Below are 20,850 nucleotides of genomic sequence, written 5' to 3' on the forward strand. Positions count from 1 at the left end.
CATGTTTGTTTTTTTCATTTACTAAATATTTAACGTCACTTTTCAAGGTATGCTGGAGTTTTGGGATTTTTCACTCCAGACACTGGTTTTCATTAATTTTTGCTAAGGTATTAGCATCAACCTGCAGAAGTTAGGTAATCCATTACAATACAACACTGCTTCTGTTATTGTCATTGTTAAAATGCTGTACTGTAGGGTGGCAATGTAAGTGCAGATTGATTTACAAAACATTTTGTATTTTACCATGCAGCTGCAGAGTAAAAGACAAGAAAAAAATATCAAAATATATGTTGTTCACTGTAATGCATTACATCGAGCAAATTCTGCTATCAAATCTTTACACCATAGTGGGGTGTTTTCAAGTAGGCTTTATGAGAAAGTCTGGATCCTGAATACCAAGACTGAAAAAGGCATTTTCTAAATAAGGTAAATAGCAGTAAGATAAATAGCAATAAATCCACACTCCCACTATAATAAGCCAGCTCTGCAACAGTACTATCTAGCAAATAGACATAAGAGACTGTCTGGAAGGTATAAATAACACCCATAAATGTATATTATGCATTTTAATGGGCCTGCACATTCAAAACACTAGTATAGTCTATCAAAATGTGGTCTTATAGAAAGATTGTTAACAGTACAGTTACCAACAGGAAACTGTGGTGGACTGCAGAGCACAGAGATTGAGACAAGACTCATCACACACTACACTTACAGCCCAGTTACCTATTTATAACTGCCATATACTTGTGAGCTTTCCTGTATGCCTGTGGTGTCCTGATATCAAGTCCTTGGTGATGTTTCTAGACTGGCTAGACTGGTGGTGGAGACATATGGCTCTGATTAGAAGATCATTTAACCTCTCTCTGTCACCATGCCCAGAGTCAGTAGACTGATTGAATTTGCAGAGGGCCTTAGCTGGTACAAAATGTTTATAATGCAGTCTAGCAATCATTTCTCCGTTTCTTGCCAGTTCTGGTAGACTTGTGTGTGTATGTGCATCCATTTGGGTGTGTAGCTTGTTTATACCCAGCTCCTTCTCACAGTTCATGATCACTCTGGCTGACGGTGAGCCCACATATGTGGCACTGTTACAAAAGCTTTAATTCATTAACTTTGAAGGAAAATGCCTAATTTTCTTTGGTACAGCTGTGAACTTTAGTAACTAAAGAGAAAAATAGGCTCAGCGTTAGGCCTACAGAGAGCATAAATATATATGTGCAGATACAGTATTAGTGGGAATTAAAATATTAGGGAGGTTTCCAGGTTCCAATGCAATCTATATCTTCCTTAAGGTGCAGCAAACTCAAGTGTAGCAGTACATAAATGCAGTTATTTGCAGACAGTGGTTGTGAAAGTATTTATTTTTTGATTCCCCATATTCTCACTGAGGTATCCAAAAGGTTTCAAGGCTTACAGTCTGGACATAGCCTCAACAGATTTTTTTTAAATACCCCAAAACTGGTTCCAGATGTGGAGTAATCAGTACAATCATTAGTCACAGACAGAAAGAGTCTACTTTGCCACTGATGGGAAGACAATTTCCATGTGTGCATGCATACCTTAAAGCACAGTAGCCCGAAGACACTTGCAATTCCTGCCTGTAAGCAATAAAAATTATGGCAGCCCACATCTCCCTAGGTAGTATTTCAGGTCTTATACTTTCCAACAGGCATAAATATATCAATCATAAAAGAAAACAGGGGTTAGGCATTTTGTATAAACATTCCTCTCCGAGTTTAGGAATACATTACCATGTGATCTCATCTGAGTCTAATAGTCCCAAAATGTTAGTATAATTGTAATATACAGTCAAAGTGATCACGGATTTAATTTGGAGTTCATACTAGAAAAAAAGGACCTGACTAGCAATAAGTCGGTGTCTGTGGGTCCAGCGCCCGCCCCTCACAGTGCCATAATTAGACGCTCATTCCTCCAGTCACGCTGCAACTGCGACTCACTCAACTCCATCACATCCACTTCTCTCCTGCGGACTCAGGATTTCTTTTGTAAAGGAGCACTGCGGTTTATTCACACGTCTTGCAGAATAACCAGCATCGGTTACGGCTCAAAGCTCTCGGCACAGTTTGTCATTTTTAAGTTGAATCTCGTTTCATTCAATGGGTCCGTCTGTACTGCTGCTGTGCACTCTGTTCGGAGTTCTCCATGGCCAAGGTAAGTTACCTTTCTGTAAGAAACTGTACTCACTACTACTGAACGGTATTTAATTAGGACAAACCAAGATAACGAATGGCGTTGGTGTGATGGTGATAGGCTTGTTGATGTGGGTGAATATTTTTTGTTAAATGACTTTTAATATGAAACGATGTTTACAGTGAGAATCAAACTGGTAATAGACAAAGAGTGAGACCTTGTGAGGTGATGAATTTGTCATAGGACTAGTTGGGGCATGTCAAAGTGTTGCAGGTTGGTCTTGAAATAGGATTAAAGGTTCACCTTATTTCATTACATACTGGAAAGAAAACATTACAATTAATACTTTATAAGAATGACAATTTTATATATAGACTGGTTTATAATGACATAGTGTTAAATAAAGTCACTTAAACACTTTGTAAACTGCAATTTGTTGGAAAAATCCAGATATTACACTTATTTATTTGCTTGAATGTGATATAAAATAGTCTACTGAACTGTGTTCATTACATTTGGTTAGACTAGATTCAACTTGATTAATGAAATGTGATAAAAGAAGATGTCACATGACATGAAGAGTGTTAAAATGCAGTTTCACCGAAGTTGTAAGTAAGAGTTCACTCAGCCCTGGTGTCTTACTTTCTGTCCTGCAAGTCAAGGCCAAGTGCCTTGGTATGCTGTGATGGTATGTCAGAATAACCAGTGTCTCAGCAGGACAGGATGATCTAGACAGAGGGGTGTGATTTATACTTGAGTGCCCACAGCAGGGTCACCCAGGCGTGGTATGAGCCATATCCAAATGCTCATTGTCCCCTGGTCACCACATGGGGCAATTTTGCAGTCACCAGGGCCATTTTTCTCTAAGGTGCCTTCTTTGTAGGGAGTTTGTGTGGTGTCAGTGTAGAGTAAAATTCAGTCAGCTAACAGCTTGACCTATTACATTAGCGAAACTCCCTGAAGTACCGATGTGTGTTGTTAAAGAATATTCCTAGGGGGCTTAATTGATGTAACAGGGAAAGGTAAGACAGGTCTAGCTTGAAGCTCTAGTTATTTCTCACATGTAACTGTCCTTGTTAGGGAGCAGTTTGACTGATAAGGTAGAGATAGTAGCTCAGGTGTCAGGCTAGCAGATATTGGTGTTTCTGGGAATCTGGCAAAGTTGAGTCTTACCAGAATGTTTAAAAGAACTTCCTGGTTCCCCAGATTAGAGTACAATTCATGGATAGAAATAGATTTCAATATGATGTAGCATGGCATCTAAACATCAGATAGATTTGTTTTTCTAGGTGAAGGCTGATTAAAGATGACCTAAGAGGGAAAACCTACAGGCACTAGGGAGAAGAGAGAAACATAAAAGGGACCAAAAGATGTATCTTTCAGTTTTGGTGTTGGCTTTCGACATGTTCCCATGTTGTATGCTGGCACTGTGTCTTCTCGGCCAGGCTCAATAAACTATGCTATGTTATGTCTACGTCAGTCTTTGAAACTTCTTCCTCACACCTGAACCTGGCTCACAATAATTCTTTAAAATGTGTCATGTTAAGAGGGAATATGACATTAATATGTTGATGTTTTACATATAGATAGATAGGAACATAGACACAGTGAAAAACATCTACCTCTTGTGTAACAGCCTTTTTATATCACTATCATCTCCTCCTGTAGAAGAGATGTGCAGTCCTGCTAAAGCCAACTACTCTGTCTGGGCGGAGCTCCACCAGTAGGCTCATTAAGCCTTGTTTACATGAGGCGTCTAGACTCAGGCAAGCCATGGGCTGCTCTGCCAAGACAGAATGGCCCTCACAATCGACACCATCATCCAAAATGGAAATCAGCCCTCTCCAGACAGACAATGAATCACATAGACAGAGAACAATCGCAGACTACATATAGACCGGAGCATGGCTGCGCCTGGTTTGCCTCTTCTGATAAAACAGTGCCATACAGTTTTACGGCACTTCTGGTCTTTCAGTTTAGGTTTGCTAGAGTAGCAGACAGTGGTGGCGTTGGAATTACTCCGTGATGCCTAGTGGGTTACAGTTATCAGCAGAGAGCTACTGTTGGGAGAAATCTTTAGAACAGAACAGTGGGAGAAGTTACAGTATACGACCAACTACTTCGGTCATTTAAAATATACATACTGTGTTTCTGGAGAAAAAGTTTTTGAGATTATTTATCTTGTGGAAACTGGAAAGGTGTTCCTAAGCCTTCCGGTTAAAATACAAATTGTTTAGTCAATTATGGCATTAGTCGGAACTAAAATCTTTCAACTTTGAAATCAACATATTTTGGTACAGTCTTGTTGGAACATCCTGGTGTTACTTTGCAACCAGATAGAGGTCTTAATCATTCAGAGACAGAGAGAGAGACTTTGAAATGGCCTACTTGGTAGGCTCATGTGAAAAGCTTTTAAAATGCCATCTCATTTCATCCAGCTGCTACAAGGTTTATTGGCTAGAGGATTCTGGGATATGCCAGACTTCAGTAGTGAGTCAGCTAATCTGGCTGCCAATGTAATAAATCCTTTATCCATATTCACTCCTTTCTGCCAGGTTAATCATCCTTTATGTAGCAGCAATAGTCACAATATTTTAATTCTGTGCTTTGTTTTCCTGTAGCCTATACTGGAGAAATGACTCGCTTTCTTCAGAAAAACCACATATGTTAATTTTAATAAACTCTTGGTCTTTGTTATATCTTGCCCTTACTTAGTTTTGGGCAGAGGAACTGGGTTTATATAAGTCTGCACACTATTCTGAAAAATTAAGATTTTATAATTTTATTGCAATGCTTTGTGTTGTAACAGAGTTTATCAATGCAGAAAACTGTTTGTAATGATGACTATTCCTGCTTGTGCTTCATCTTTGATTTAATGTTTAGAATAAAATTCCTCCTGCCCCATGGGAGAAAGCAGCAAATCTATAAAACTGAGGACTGCCATTCCAGACAGTTGTCCTCCCTACCTAATCTAACTTATTATCTGAAGTTGCTGACTCTTGCCAGACTTCTCACGGCAGACGCTGTGTCTCAAACAGATGGATTTGTTCAGTGCATTTCACAATAACTGTTCCCTATAATTCAGAGCATTCAGTCACTAACCAGCAACAACTCGTATTCTGTTACAATGGATCAACAAAATTTATTTCACGGTGAGTTTGTTTCTCTTTTTTTTTCTCGAGGGACTTATTGTTAATAACAATTTGGCAGACTGATCGGATTCACTGAACCGAAGGAAAAAAGTCCAAGGATCCGATCTGCCAAAGCTATTTCACGTTTGGCAGATCACAGAAACCACAGGCAAATGAATGTACTTGATGTGATTGCGACAGCTGATTGTTTACAGAGTCGAGGCATTCCACGCTCTCTAATCCACATGAATAAACAGCCAGATCACCACAGAGTTGGTTGTGCTCCAGTCAAAAAGCCCTCTTGTGTCTGCAACAACATATCCATCATTCATTGTCTTTGGCAAAAAAATGCCTAAAGGCAGTTTAATTTGCCAGAAAGATTTGAATTTAGTTTTTCCATCTTTTAGAGAATGCTAGGCAACTTGCCTTAGAGTATAATGGCAACATCCTTGTTTGTTTGGGTTAGATAATCACTTTTGATCATCATAACTCACTTTGCCTAAAGAAAGTGAGTTTGTTAAATAGTTAATGCTTAATATCACAAGACACTAGTCTCAAGGTGAGTGTGTTAACTGTTTTGTGTATGTGCAGATGCAGAAATACTCCATCTGGGGTATAAACATCTCCTGCAGTGATTATGTAGATCAGGGTCACCTCGCTGCAGCAGACCAGACAATGCCAGATATGTCCTTCTTACATTGCACAGTAAATGCGATGTACACACCGTTTCACCTGTTCACACATGCAAAAATATACCTTTTGTTCTTTTCAATGCCCATAGGAACCAATCAGATTTCAATGGAGGACTGCTGTAAAGATGGTCAGAAGCGTGGTAATGATAATGAAGACTGTGCATCCCTCCCTCTTATCTCTGAGTCAACCACATGCAGGTAAGCAAGTTCTATCTGCTACTTTGCTCTCATTGATTGCAATAAATCACAAGGCTTAAGAGGGCTGGTTAGACTTGCCTACAGCTTATTCAGATTTAGTCATTAACTGCTGCACCCTTTGTCACAATCTTACATTTCCTATCTGCACCACAGAAGCTCCTGCAGTACTGGCCCCAAAGGATTTGGCCTGAACCATGTATGGGGAAATGTGTGTCGGCCCTTAATATGAGATTGCTTTACCTTACTCCTATAAATCTCCAGGCACATTATTCACTTCACGTGAGAGCAGGAAACACTAATAGTGATGGGATAATAACAGGTCTGCTAGTAACCCTAGAAGGTGTGCTGCCACAGGTTCAGGACCCATAAGCCATGGAGATCTGCTGCTGTGAACACTGATGGCAAACACATTTACCATAGCCACCCTAACAGATCCCAAATTTGTTCAAATTATAGTGTGAGGGGAAGAGAGGAAAAGGGCAGAGGTTTGTGGGGGAGCAGGGTGGAAAAGGGTGAGGGGGGTCAGAAGAGGGGCTGTTTCAAAACCCAGGAAATACCTCAGAGGTGAAACAAGACATAAGGAGGGATCGAGAGAGGCAATAACAGGAAATCTGAATGATTACTTCAGACACCAAAGGAAAAAAGTAGGAGAGAAAAAGAGTGGAGGAGAAGAGAAAAGAAAAACAGGAGCGCGACTGTGCCCTTAAAAGGTTCTGCAGAGGAGGTGTGCGGCTTGACGTGAATTTGAGATCTACAGTGGTTTATGTGGAAAGAGATTCCTGGTAATAGTTGATAAAGAGGCTTGTTGGAAATGAGAGAGGAGAGGTGAGGGGGTGGCGTTTTATGCTTTGTGTCTTGTAAAATTTAAGTGCGACAGAGATCCAGCTAGACAGAAACCCACTCTTAACTGATTGGACTGCAAATGCTAGACAATACAATGAAATCTGATCAAACTTAAACTTTAAGTAACTGATATTTTGATAATAATCCTCACATGTGAGGGAATGCGCTTGTTCCAAATATTGCTTTTTGATATTTGAACAGCCATCATAGTAATATGCAGTATTTTATTAATCCCCGTAATTTTCTGATCCTCATGTGCAGGGAGCTCAGAGGTCAAGGTCGGCTGCGATACTTCTTGTACAAAAGTGTTACTCACTTTATGCGTATAGCAATGTTTTAAATTACATCTGCAACATGTCATCACTGATTTCTGAGGAAGAACTGGGATGAGTCTGCTCAATGACGTCATTGACCACTAGCAGACTCTATACTGGCAACTGTCACACAATTTGTGGCTAACTGTTCTCCTTTCTCACAGGACACAGCATGTTTATCTTAGGGGAGTTGTGTGTTTTAGTGATATGAGTATTATTAAGAGTAATGCCTTCAAAAAACCACAATCCCACTGTGAATAAGGAGATGCGGAGGTGGACAAATGTTCATCTTAGGGTTGAAATGTTGGTTTAACTCGAGTCTAAAACAACAGAACAAAGACCTCAGGGAGTGCTGCTCAACCCAGTTTAAGTCCAGTGAAATCAGCTTTGCAAAACACAACAAACTTTCAGAGCTCCCCTCTGAATTCACATAGGGCTTACTCAACCCACTCATCTGCGCATTTTTAGTGTGACAACTCTGAGATCCCCATCAGGCTGGCCTGAGGCTGATTTTAATGGGCTACACTCTAAAGCAGAGTTGTAATGCACCAAGGAGATTATTGATAGAGCTGAGAATAAATGCACCACCTGTGTTTTGTGTTTTTTCTTGCTGACAGGATCGTACAGGAGCAGTGCTGTGTAACAGTGCTTGAGGATAAAATGTGCACCACTGGTATCAACATGGCGAAAGATCAAGGAGCCTGCGATTCTTTGTTCACCAGCACCTGCGAGACCAAGACTACAAAGGTTTGTTTTTACCTATATGTGCGCATGAGTATGCATGTATAACAAAAAGAGGGAATGAAATCACTGTGCGCACCAAAAATCTGCCTCTACTCAGACAATGTACAGTACATCACGCTGCTGGACAGCCAGTTTTGAGGCAAATGATAGATGAGAACAATGGTGTTCATTTGTGTGTGTGTGCGTATGTGTGTCTGTGTGTGCTGTAAGCAGGATGAGGCATGCCACTCCAGGGAGGAATGGAGCTTGTTGCTGTCAGATAGATTATAAATTTAGCTCTGACTCTTGGATCTACCACAGACTCATGTCCAAGCATTTTGTCAGCGTTTTTATATTTGTTTTAATTAAACCCACCCTCAATGTGCCCCTACTGCATATCAACACATCACAAAGATAAATGCTTGGCAAAATGTAGAAAGGAAGAGATGCAAGTTGGTGCACTTTCTTTAAAGGATGAGATAATTGTCAGTGGGACAGCTTGTCTTTACTTGATCAACTAGAAAGTGCAAATGGTGGCTCATACTCAATCAAATGTGCCCAGGTGATGTGAATAAGACAAAAGATATGGATGAGTAGGAGACGGAATCAACTCCTCTAACTGGACAAAATGCTGGTTAAGTCAGGTTTATTTGTGCATCGCTTCCCTACATTTACAGTAATTATGAAGCAAGAAATGAAAATCAGTCCCCACCTTAAACCCTCAATGACGTGTTACCGGCCTTGATGCCTGGGGGAACTCAGAGGCAAAAACATAGGCAAAGAGTGCGGAGTATTACGTCACGCCAGAGGATGGTACAGAAATGGCGTGATGCCAAAATATGTAACTGTTCTGTAACACTAGGACAAAATGTGAGAAAGAATAATCCTAACCATTAAAGAAATATTCAACATATCTTTGGGAAATATGCTAGACAAGAATCTTTGCAACACCTACGGAGCTCCAACAATGAGATAGTTAGCTTAGCTTAGCATAAAGACTGGAAGCGGAGAAAAACACCTAGCATGGCTCCAGCCAAAGGTAAAATAATCTGCCAACCAGCAACTCTGAGCCTTTACTAACATGTTACATGTCTTTTGATTTCAAAATATAAATATAAAAATGAGTGTTTAACATTTTCTTGGCTGGGCGCAACAACTTCCTGAAGTTCTGTAGTCAAACAACCAGCAGAGACATCGGGAAGCCCCTGCACCTCGACCAAGAAATTGTCCAACACGTACCCTCCCTTAAAACCACAACCTGTGAACAAACAAGGTATAACATTTTTATTAGTGAAGTTTAGATATGCTAGTACGCAGATTCAGTGGTAAAACCAAGCACTTTTAGTGGACATGCTTTTTATGGGCAGAATTACCCCGCAAGGATTACTTTGCAGCCTGTTCTGTGGCTGCTGGACAAAACCTTATGTAGCTATTAATTTCATCAGTCATTTAGACTCCAAAATATGTAAAAAAGAGGGCTCAAGTTCAATAATATCAGAATTACTCTTGAACTACTCTACAACTATTAGAGTTGTAATACTTGAAAGACATGTGTGGCACGTGTTCAGCCATGCTCTCGCAATCACAATACATATACACCACACATGGCAACATTTCAAGTACCCTTATTGCCCAAACTGAAACACAAATGTGCCCATCCCCCACAGTCTTCACCTTTCATCCCCCTCCCCAACTGACATTACCAGGCTACTATAATGATTGATTGAGCATGCATCAGCCAGAGGGGATGATGTCATCTCATCACTGTCTGACTGTCCATCTTGTTTACTGACTTCCTGCTTTTCTTCTGTCTGTCTGTCTGTCTGAAGTCTGTCAGTTGGCTTCTTCTCAATCAACCTCCTTGTCTGCCTGTCTGGTTGATTGAGAGCTTGGCTTTCTTTCTAAATCACATCCTCCAAAGTTGTCACTGTAAAAGCCTGTCTTATCTGCCTACAGTATTTTACCAACTAACGTCATTCCACAATCCCCTTTTCCTTGTCTACATTTTGGTTTCCCCTTCCCTAAAGTCCTGTAATAATTCTCTGTTTTCCTCTCCTTTCTTTGTAAAAATGTAATCTTCTGTATTCTAATTTGTGTTTTGTAGATGTGCTGTGACTGCTGTCTTCTGGGTAAGACAGCCCAGGAGCAGGGCCTACCCTGTGACCACAACCTGTCCGTGGGATACCAGTGTGGCCTGGTGTCCCGGGCCTGCTGCGTGGATGGAGCCCCAGACAACCAAACCACACATTTAGGACAAATTGAATGTGGGTGAAAAAACAAACAACAGGCATGAACCAGGCAAAATATTACATGTTTCCCTCAAGTTTGTTTGCATCAAAGCAGGCAAGTAGCTATACAGTAAGGGCAGAAGAACAGAAAACAGTACAGGAAAACGTGCCCAACCACATCAAATTTCACAAACGTTTGGAGGAAAAACATAAAAAGGAGGAATAATGAAGCGCCACTGGTGTTGTCAAACATAAGCCCACTCTGTCCCCTGCTGGATGTATGTTGCCATTGCACGTATTGAAAGTGTAAACAGTGATTACACTCCAAGGATAAATTCATCTTTTCGCTCGCTCAAAAACACAAGCAGGTCAGATTCAGCCAAAGGACACCTACTCTGAGCTGGTGGGGATTTAGTGTGGTGCTCGAAGGCACTCCTGCAAAAATACCAAAGCTTTCCAAGTTCCAACTTCACCATTGTGAGGATTTGCAGCCTATATTTATCCTATTGAATAGTAAATTGAATATCTTTGGGTTTTGGACAGAATGATTGACAAAACAAGACATTTAAGGATGTCATCTTGGCCTTTGTAGGAAATTGGAAATTGTTTCTAGGAAATTGTAGTGGACATTTAATAGACCAAATGATTATTCCGTTAATCAAGAAAGTGAATGCAGTTTAATTGATAAGTTGTTAAGGTGTGAGACATATACATATAAACATGGTTTGTTTTCTCTCACACAGTGCTGAACAAGGATGAAACCACTGAAAATGGAGAAAATTCTGTATTAAGTGATCTCTGCAAAGGTTGTAGTATAATACGCAAATAAACAAGTGTATCTACGCCTAACTGATTTAGCCTTGCAAATGCAGTGATCAACATGTGTGTGTTTCTTTTTAAGGGAAATGTGCTCAACTGTGTGTGGGCAATGACACTTGTGCCTGCCTCAAAGGCTACAAACTCAAACCAGATGGAAAGAGCTGTGAGGGTGAGCAGTACTCTTCCTCATCTTTAACTTACATTTAATAGTTTTGTTGGTAACACTTTCTATGAAGGTCATCGCTATAATGACTTATGCATATATTTATAACACGATGTCCATAAGACATTAAAACAGTTGTTATAATCACTTACAAACATGCATTAGGCGCTATAGCGAAGTTCATAACGTATTGACCTTTTGATTTAATGTTTTATAACGAATATTAATACCAGTTTATATCAATGTGCGGCAAGAATCTCTGACCATGTTCCATAACACATTATAACCACCGACTCTGCCTCGTTATGGATACACCATTTACAATAAGTGAATTAAAATGGAATAATAGCTTATAGTAATGTTTAAAGTTATATAGCATACATTTATTTGCTTTAAGTAAAGTGTTATATATCTATCCCTGTATAATATATTACAGGTGGACATTATACCATATGAACTAATTATAAGACCTTATAACACGTAATTGTTTGCTTTAAGTGAAGTGACACACATTTTGCGCAGGAAAACAACTTTTATTTATGTTTCTTCACTTTATGAAAATCTGTATGAATTTTGAACATTTTGCAGTTTAGCACAAAAACACAACATAATTACATCAAGAAAAGTCATTGTCAGGGTGGTGAAAGATCGCTCAAGAGAAGACCTGTTGCAGACCAACATCATGTAAGAAGAGGCTCAGATGTTATCACAGATGAATGGCGAGCCTATGGACAGGCCCTAACAGATGCATTGGACGATTAAAGACAACTACTTCACAAAACGTAGCCTATTAAAAGACGTAATTTAAATGGGAATTGGGAATACCGTTAGCTAGCGTTAACTGCCTTCACTTTTCCAGTAGTTGCAGAAACAACAGACTTAACGAACACACTGTGACCTACACTGCACATGTCTGCCTGACGGACAACTTACTAAGTAACTTATATATTTTCCTCCGATAACTTTCACCGTCATGTTCTGCTGCTCGCTCTCTCTCATTGATAATCAATTCAGAATCTTCCACATCCGCATCACAAAGAAGTAACGTTATACTATACTGTACTATACTATAATGTTCACGGAACGCAAATGGCGGAACCTTCAGAACGTCTCGGGTTACGTATGTAACCCTTGTTCCCCGAGAAGGGGAACGAGACACTGCGTCGGTAACGACACTATGGGAACGCCCCTGGGCGTGGCAGGGCTGAACTATGAATGAAACTACTCCAATCCTATTGGTGTTACTAGAACGGTAGTGTGTGACGGCGTAACCGGAGGGGGTATATAAGCACGCCGGCACATAGGACACATTAGCCCTTTCTATGAAGCAAGGCACTCCAGGCGGGGTGAGGTGTGGTGGACCGACGCAGTGTCTCGTTCCCCTTCTCGGGGAACAAGGGTTACATACGTAACCCGAGACGTTCCCCTTCGAGGGAACTCGAACTGCGTCGCTGACGACGCTATGGGAACAAGATACCCACTTAGGCCGCACCGAAACCCCGCCTGCCCCCAGCATGCAGAACCTAACAGCACGACTAGGAGGAGAGCGCATGGGTGCCGGGTGCAGAAGGCAGGTCCAGACTGTAAAACCGGATAAAAGTGTGAGGGGTGGCCCAGCCAGCCGCATCACACAAATCCTGGAGTGACGCCCCTGCGAGGAGGGCCCCAGAAGCCTCCATGCCTCGAGTAGAGTGCGCCCTTACGGCCATAGGTGAAGGCAAACTGCGCACCTGATAGGCCAGGGAAATAGTCCGAACGATCCATTTGCTGATGGTGTGTTTAGAATACTCAGTGCTCTGACAGGGCAGAGCAGATGAAGTCTCCCGTCCTCCGCCGTCACATGAGGTGGGGGATGAAACGCCTGCAGCACCGTGGACCCTGCCAGTCTGGCCGGAACCTTAGGGACATAACCTGGACAAGGGTGCAGGATGGCCCTGACCCTCCCCGGGGCAAACTCCAGGCATCGGGGAGACACCGAAAGTGCCTGGAGATCCCCCACCCTCCTCAGAGAGGTGATAGCGAGGAGAAAGGTCATCTTAAGGGTCAGGTGCTTGGCCTCAGCCGACTCCAGGGGTTCGAAGGGGGCCTCAGCCAGCGCTTCGAGAACCACTGCCAGGTCCCAGGTGGGAACCCTGGAACGAGTCACGGGTCTCATCCTCCGGGCTCCACGGAGGAAGCGCACGACCAGCGGAAGCCTCCCCAAGGGCCCATCACTCAGAGGGGCGTGGAATGCTGCAATGGCAGCCACATATACTTTGAGCGTGGACGGGGAGAGGCCAGCGGAGAAACGGTGCTGGAGGAACTCCAGTATCACAATTACCGAGCAGGTAACTGGGTCCACCGCCCGTTCTCTGCACCAGGTGGTGAACACATTCCACTTGATGCCGTACATCCTTCTCGTGGACGGGGCTCTGGAGCTGAGTATCGTTTCGACTGCTCCTGTCGTAAGACCCGCCTCTAAGAACTGCGCCCCCTCAGGGGCCAGACCCATAGCTGCCACAGGGTGGGGTGCGGGTGAAAGATCTGGCCCTCCGCCTGGGACAGCAGGTCTCTCCTCAGAGGGACCTGCCAGGGCGGGCCCTCGAGGAGCGATATTAAATCCGAGAACCATACTCGTGCCGGCCAAAACGGGGCTACTAGTAGTAGGCTGACGCCGTCCTGGCGGACCCGCTCCAGAACCCCCGGGAGCAGAGCGACTGGGGGAAACACATACAGACGCGGCCTCGGCCGGCATGAGACACACATCCCATGTACCATGGCTTCCAGCCCTAGCGGGGCTGGGGGTGATAGGGAGAACCACAGGGGACAGTGTGCCGTCTCTCGGGACGCAAACAAGTCCACGTCTATGGGGCTGAACTCTTATAACGCATAATAACTCCACCACCTTGGGGTGGAGTCTCCATTCCCCGGGCCTCAACCCCTGTCTTGACAGCAGGTCTGCTCCTTGATTCTGGGTCCCAGGGATGTACATCGCTCTGAGGGACAGCAGTCTCTCCTGGGACTACAGGAGGATCCGATGTGCCAGTTTGCATAATGGGCGCGAGCGCAGACCCCCCTGGTGATTCAAATAGGCCACCACCGCCGTATTGTCGGTCCTGACAAGGAGGTGGCGACTGCGGAGAGTGGGCAGAAAACTCCTCAGAGCTCTGAAAACCGCCAACATTTCCAGGCAATTTATGTGCCAAGAGAAATGATGCTTCTCCCAGGAGCCTCTCGCGAAGCGGTCGTCCATGACCGCGCCCCATCCCGTGAGTGAGGCGTCTGTTGAAATAATTGTTCGGCGACAGATTGCTCCCAACACAGGACCTTGGGACAGGAACCAAGGCTTCCTCCATATGGACAGGGAACGAAGGCATCCGCTCGTAACCCGTATCTCTGGTCACTGAGGATAAAATGGACTCGATGCGTGCGGGAGACAGGTGGGCCCGCATCGTCGTTGAGTCCCACACCACCCCTAGGAACGCAGTCCGTTGGGCGGGTGTCAGCACGCTCTTCTTCGCGTTGAGCTGCAGTCCCAAACGCTGAAGGTGGGCGAGGACGACATCTCGATGCCGAACCGCTAACTCTCGAGAATGGGCCAGGACGAGCCAGTCGTCGATGTAGTTCAGTATGCGGATGCCCTGGAGCCTCAACGGAGCCAGAGCTGCATCCATGCATTTGGTGAACGTGCGGGGAGATAGTGCTAGGCCGAACGGAAGAACCCGATACTGGTAAGCCGTGCCCCCGAAGGTGAACCTCAGGAACTTCCTGTGAGAGGGACGGATGGAGATGTGGAAATAAGCGTCTTGCAGATCTATCGTGACAAACCAATCCTCGGATTGGATGTGACTGATGATGGCTGGGATGGTAAGCATCCTGAACCTGAATCTCCTCAGAGATTGGTTCAGGGACCGCAAATCCAAAATCGGACGCAATCCTCCGTCCTTCTTGGGGACCAGGAAGTATTGGCTGTAAAAGCCGGCTTCTCTGACTGGCAGGGAAATTAATTCTATGGCCCCTTTCTTCAGCAGAGAGCGGACTTCCTGTCCCAACACCTGGCTCTGTTCTGCGTGTACTGTAGTCCCGACCATCCCGCAGAATCTGGGGGGGGTGAACCCGGAACTGCAGCCTGTAGCCATCTACTACAGAGGACCCACGGGGAAATGTTCGCGAGGCTTCGCCAAGCTTCCGCGAACTTCGCCAAGGGGACCAGCCCCTCGGGGCTGTTGGCCGGTGTCCCGCGGGAATCCCCGGTGGCGCCCTGAAGCGGAGGACCGCCAGGGAAGGCTCGCCGGTGAACCACGGTTTGTGAGCCCAGTCGTGTTCCGGCTGCCGCCCCTCGGGGCGGACAGATCGGCGAGGGCCTGCCGCCGGCTAGCGCGTCCCGAGCGCTGAAGCGGTGGGAGAAACAACGCCTATTGCTGGAGCAACCATGAGAGAGGAGACCTCGATCGGCCTCTCTCAGGGGAAGGGGGGCAGGGAGGGGGAGGAGGCGGGGGGGTGGTGGTGGGTCCCCCTACTCGAGGTCTCAGGACCTCTTCCCCCAGGCCCGCCGAGACTGAATGACGGTCCTCAGATCCATCTTCCCGGGGGGGCTGTGGGCGAGAGCGCCGTCTTGCGTCCCAGGTTGGTTGAGGGGGATCCCGCGAAGCAACGCTCTGCTTCTGGCTGTGGCGGTAGGTGCTGGATGAAGGCTGCGTCCGCCTTTCCTGAGCCGTCGTGGTTCTGGAGTCTGACCGGCGGGGGAGATATCGCTCAAATGCCTCTCCCTGAGTTTTGGCGTGCTGGAACCTCCCCCTACGTCACAGTCCCGAAGAAGATCGGCCTGGTATGCCTGCAAGACAGCCATCGTATGTAGGCTGGCACCAGCTCGACCCGCTGCCATGTAGGCCTTGCCCACCAAATCAGACGTCATCTGACATGGCTTGGTGGGGAGCGCCGGCGTCCGGAGGGATGAGGCGAGGTTGGGAGAGAGGTAGCTAGCCAGTGCCTCCTCCACTCGTGGCATCGCTCCGTAGCCGTGCTGTCTGATTCCCGTCACGTTGCTGTAGTCCAGCCGGGGGGACGTAGACAGACGCGAAGGGTTTATTCCATGATCTACACAACTCGTTGTGCAGATCCGGAAAAAATAGTAGGGGCCGACGCGGGGTTGGCGCTCGGTGTTGCAGAAACTGTGGCCAATCAATGTGCAGCTTGGCCACGGCCCGCGTCACCACTTCCAACAACTCCTCATATCCTGGCGAGGGCTGATGACGTTCCGTTTCCTCTATGCTAAGCACATCTAGCTCCTCAGAGCCAGATCGTGTCAGCCTTTCCGGACTCGCCCCTTGAGTGGGAGAAACCAAGAAACGGGCTCCCGATCGGGGACGGAAAAAGGCCTCAGCCTTTCCGGCACCCTCGGCAATCTCGCGTTGTGATCCCCAGGATCGGAGCCACCGCGACGCCTCAGCGACCGCGGGGCCTGTGCCACGAGGGGAGCGCACCCGACCATCCTCTAGGAAGAACCATCAGGGGCAGGGCACCCTCAGGGGCAGGGCCTCGCAATGGTCGCAGGCAGCCCCCTCGAGAGCCGCCTGAGCATGCGACATCCCCAGGCATGAGACAGTCGGAGGTGTGCACATAACAGAGACCTGTGATCTCTGTTACTGGTCTGAGAACAGTGTTGTATTCGACGCGTTTCGCCACTGCTGAATGAATGACCATGCTACTAAAATTTCACACGGTCATCAATATGACTGCGACATTGATTTTCACCGGCACACCTTGTAGCAACGCTCATCGCTGTTTTGGTTCCTGTGTGCAAAGCGAGTGTGTGTGCCAGCGTAAGAGAGCGAGCGAGCAGCAGAACGGGGAGAACGTGACGGTAATAGTTAGAGGAGGAAAATATTATATAAATATTATATTTATATATAAAATTACTAAGTAAGTTGTCGGTCAGGCAGACATGTGCAGTGTAGGTCACAGCGTTAGCTAAATTAGTAACGGAGTAATGTTAATTAGTTGCGTGTCATTACTACCTAACTTGTTGAGGAATGAGAACAGCAGGTTGAAGCTAAACTGGTGTCCTGTACACATACTGTACATCCTGATGATTAAGTTAAATTATATTTCAGTGTCCAGAGGAGTCTGACAACTGGTTGTTAAAGGAAGGACACTGGTGACCATGGAGGAGCTGAGGCTACTAAAGTAAATTAGGGATGTAAACTAGTCCTTTTAAGCAATTGAGGAGACATTTCTTTTGAATTTTAATGTGTAAACGAAATGCTTAGTAATTATCCAGAATTTACACACAAAAAAAAATGCATCAAGATGGATCGCTGCCCTCTGAATTCTAATCGAATCGTGAGGTGCCACGAGATTCTCATTCCTACTGCCCAAACAGTATTCGCATTCAATTACTTTAAAATGTCTTTTAATAGGCTACGTTTTGTGAAGTGGTTGTCTTTAATCGTCCAATGCATCTGTTAGGGCCTGTCCATAGGCTCGCCATTCATCTGTGACAACATCTGAGCCTCTTCTTACATGATGTTGGTCTGCAACAGGTCTTCTCTTGAGCGATCTTTCACCACCCTGACAACGAGCTTTCTGGATGTAATTATGTTGTGTTTTTGTGCTAAACTGAAAAATGTTCAAAATTCATACAGATTTTCATAAAGTGAAGAAACATAATTAAAAGTTGTTTTCCTGCGCAAAATGTGTGTCACTTCACTTAAAGCAAACAATTACGTGTTATAAGGTCTTATAATTAGTTCATATGTTATTATGTCCACCTGTAATATATTATACAGGGATAGATATTTAACACTTTACTTAAAGCAAACAAAGACATGCTATATAACTTTAAACATTACTATAAGCTATTATTCCATTTTATATCCCTAATTGTAAATGGTGACTAAAGTGTATTTATAACGAGGCAGAGTCGGTGGTTATAATGTGTTATGGAACATGGTCGAAGATTCTTGCCGCACATTGATATAAACTGGTATTAATATTCGTTATAAAATATTAAATCAGAAGGTCAGTACGTTATGAACTTCGCTATAGCGCCTAATGCATGTTTGTAAGTGATTATAACAACTGTTATAATGTCTTATGGACGCATTATATCATGTTATAAATATATGCATAAGTCATTATAGCGATGACCTTCATAGAAAGTGTTACCGTTTTGTTTTATAAGTCTTATAGCACAGAGAAACATTATGCTTGTGAAAGTATTTTGATGCAAAATACTGTAATACTGTGTGTCAGAAATGTAAGCATATTAAGAGAATCTCTGCTTCCAAACTCTCTCAGATATCAACGAGTGTTTGCTGGGTGCCAGCAACTGTCGGGGAGGAGAGCGTTGTATCAACACAGTGGGCTCATTCCGTTGTCAGAGAGAGGTCAGCTGTGGGACTGGCTATGAACTCACTGACAACAACAATTGCAAAGGTAATTCAACAATTTGCCTCTGTTGCTCTGTATCTCTAACTTTTAGATATTTTAGGTATTTAGGTATTTGTTCAATGGCAATTGTCCTGTGAATCTCTTTACCCAGATATTGATGAGTGTGAGACCGGTATCCACAACTGTGGTACAGAGTTTGAGTGTCAAAACACACAGGGGTCGTTCCGTTGTGTCCCTAAGGTCAAGTGTGGTGCCGGCTTTATCCAGGATGCCCTCGGCAGCTGCATTGGTAAGCAGCGTACTACAACAGCTTTTAACAACAGGTGATTTAGGCACGGGTAGTGCTACAATTTTTCGGTTGTTCAACCAGCTTTTAGATGGTGGTATACTCATTGGTCCAAATGGCTATTTGTGGGGTTGAGAGAATGGCTCCTCATGATTTTGGTGACCCCTGACCTTTTACCTGAATGAAAGTTGCTGAGAAAATCCTAATGAAGAGCACATGCTCATCAGTATATGACATCTTAATGTTTTTGGGGGCACCCTGACCTTTGCTCTTGGACCACTGTTTGGCCCAAATATTTATTTATACACAAGGAATAACACAATGAAACATATTTACTGAACACAATGATGCTCCCTAAAAGGATGGACCCTTTCCATTTCAGATACGTTGTGAACTTCCTAGTACCACACTCAGGCCAAAATACCATTTTCAAAATATAATTGATAGATTAACGTGAAATGTGGTGTGCACATTGATGGTCGCACTTCTTAGATTGTAATGACTTCATGGCCTGTAGAGCCACCTTTAGGCCAAAACTTATATTACACATATTTAATATTAAGTAATATTGTATATAAAGCAATATTTGCATAATTTAACAATATCATCTGTGTCTGTGTTTTCAGATATCAATGAATGTGTTACGCAGACAAGCCCATGCCACCGAGGGCAGCTCTGTATCAACACAGTTGGCTCCTACACCTGCCAGAGGAACTCTGTTAACTGTGGTCGAGGATACCACCTCAATGAAGATGGCACACGCTGTGTTGGTACAGCTGGAATAACTCACAATTCCTGGATAATAAAGCATCTTACAAACCTACCTGAGGTATGTATCATGGTGTTCTCTGTTGTTTGCATCCCCCCTCTGCAGATATTGATGAGTGTAAGGGCCCTGAAGTCGTCTGTGCAGGTCATGGTTGTATCAACATGCTGGGCTCTTACCGCTGTGAGTGTGAGACTGGCTACAACTTCAACAGCTTCAGTCGAGTTTGTGAGGGTAAGCAGTTGGTATATCTCGCTTAATGTTCTTACATAAGTAGCTAAATCCAAATATATCCTCTGCATGGAAATTAAACATAAATATGTGCATCTACTAATACTGGTCAAAATGTGAAGAGAGAATTTTGTCATAATTTCAGCTTCTTACTGTGGCATATTTGGACTTTGTGTTTTAGATATTAATGAATGCAGGCACTACCCTGGTCGCCTGTGTGCCCATAAGTGTGAGAACTCTTTGGGATCCTACAATGTAGCTGCACCACTGGCTTCAAGCTAGCCGGTGATGGCAGGAATTGTGACGGTAAGAAAAATATCTAAATCAGTAGGATTGCAACTTTTTATACAGTATGTTTTGTGAAAACTGTAGGCTATGCTGTGCAAATTCCCAGTGACAGAAACAAAAGAAACTCCTGTTCAGTTCCAAGTTGGATTACCTTTCTGCTTTGATTACAGCTGACACATCTGTTCTACTACCTGCTGTGGCATAAAAAGCTATTATTGTTTGTTGGTTAATTGAAGAAATTCTAATATATTTATAAAATACAGCATATCAGACTTTGCCAAGAATAGTGCTGCAAGGTCCAAGATTTATTTCCATCGTTGTCCCACTTTTCAAACCAGGCAGCATTTTACCGTCATTTGGTGACAGTGAAACTGGTAAAAACTGGTAAAAGTGACAATCAAAAATCATCTTTGGGAAAAAAAAACACCCACCAGGCACTTAAAATCATGCTTTTTTTCTGTTAGATTTCTGTTAAATTTCGTTACATTATTACATTACATAACTGTGTGTACAATAACAGTGTGCATGCAACTGTTTATTAATTATTAGGCAAGTAAATATTCTGAATTAATAATTATTTCTATGAACATTTTCCAACTCCAAACCATATAACTTGAAGGCTCATTGGAGTTAATCATTTTCA

General features: G+C 44.0%; 1 protein-coding gene across 1 annotated transcript in view; it reads left to right on the plus strand.

Moving 5' to 3' along the window:
• The first annotated feature begins 1,935 nt into the window (after positions 1–1,935).
• Positions 1,936–20,850, plus strand: part of fbln1 (fibulin 1) — a 36,779-nt gene continuing 17,864 nt past the window's right edge. The window contains 12 exon segments of the mRNA XM_038707183.1: positions 1,936–2,175; positions 6,067–6,175; positions 7,950–8,079; positions 10,160–10,319; positions 11,027–11,089; positions 11,185–11,271; positions 18,544–18,681; positions 18,788–18,925; positions 19,549–19,692; positions 19,797–19,922; positions 20,101–20,169; positions 20,172–20,225. Of these exon segments, the coding sequence (XP_038563111.1) occupies positions 2,121–2,175; positions 6,067–6,175; positions 7,950–8,079; positions 10,160–10,319; positions 11,027–11,089; positions 11,185–11,271; positions 18,544–18,681; positions 18,788–18,925; positions 19,549–19,692; positions 19,797–19,922; positions 20,101–20,169; positions 20,172–20,225 (1,273 nt within the window). The 5' untranslated portion in view covers positions 1,936–2,120.

Source organism: Micropterus salmoides, unplaced genomic scaffold (assembly GCF_014851395.1).
Source record: "Micropterus salmoides isolate LMB-PRFRI ecotype aquatic unplaced genomic scaffold, ASM1485139v1 Ms_hic_scaffold_8, whole genome shotgun sequence".
Taxonomy (NCBI): domain Eukaryota; kingdom Metazoa; phylum Chordata; class Actinopteri; order Centrarchiformes; family Centrarchidae; genus Micropterus; species Micropterus salmoides.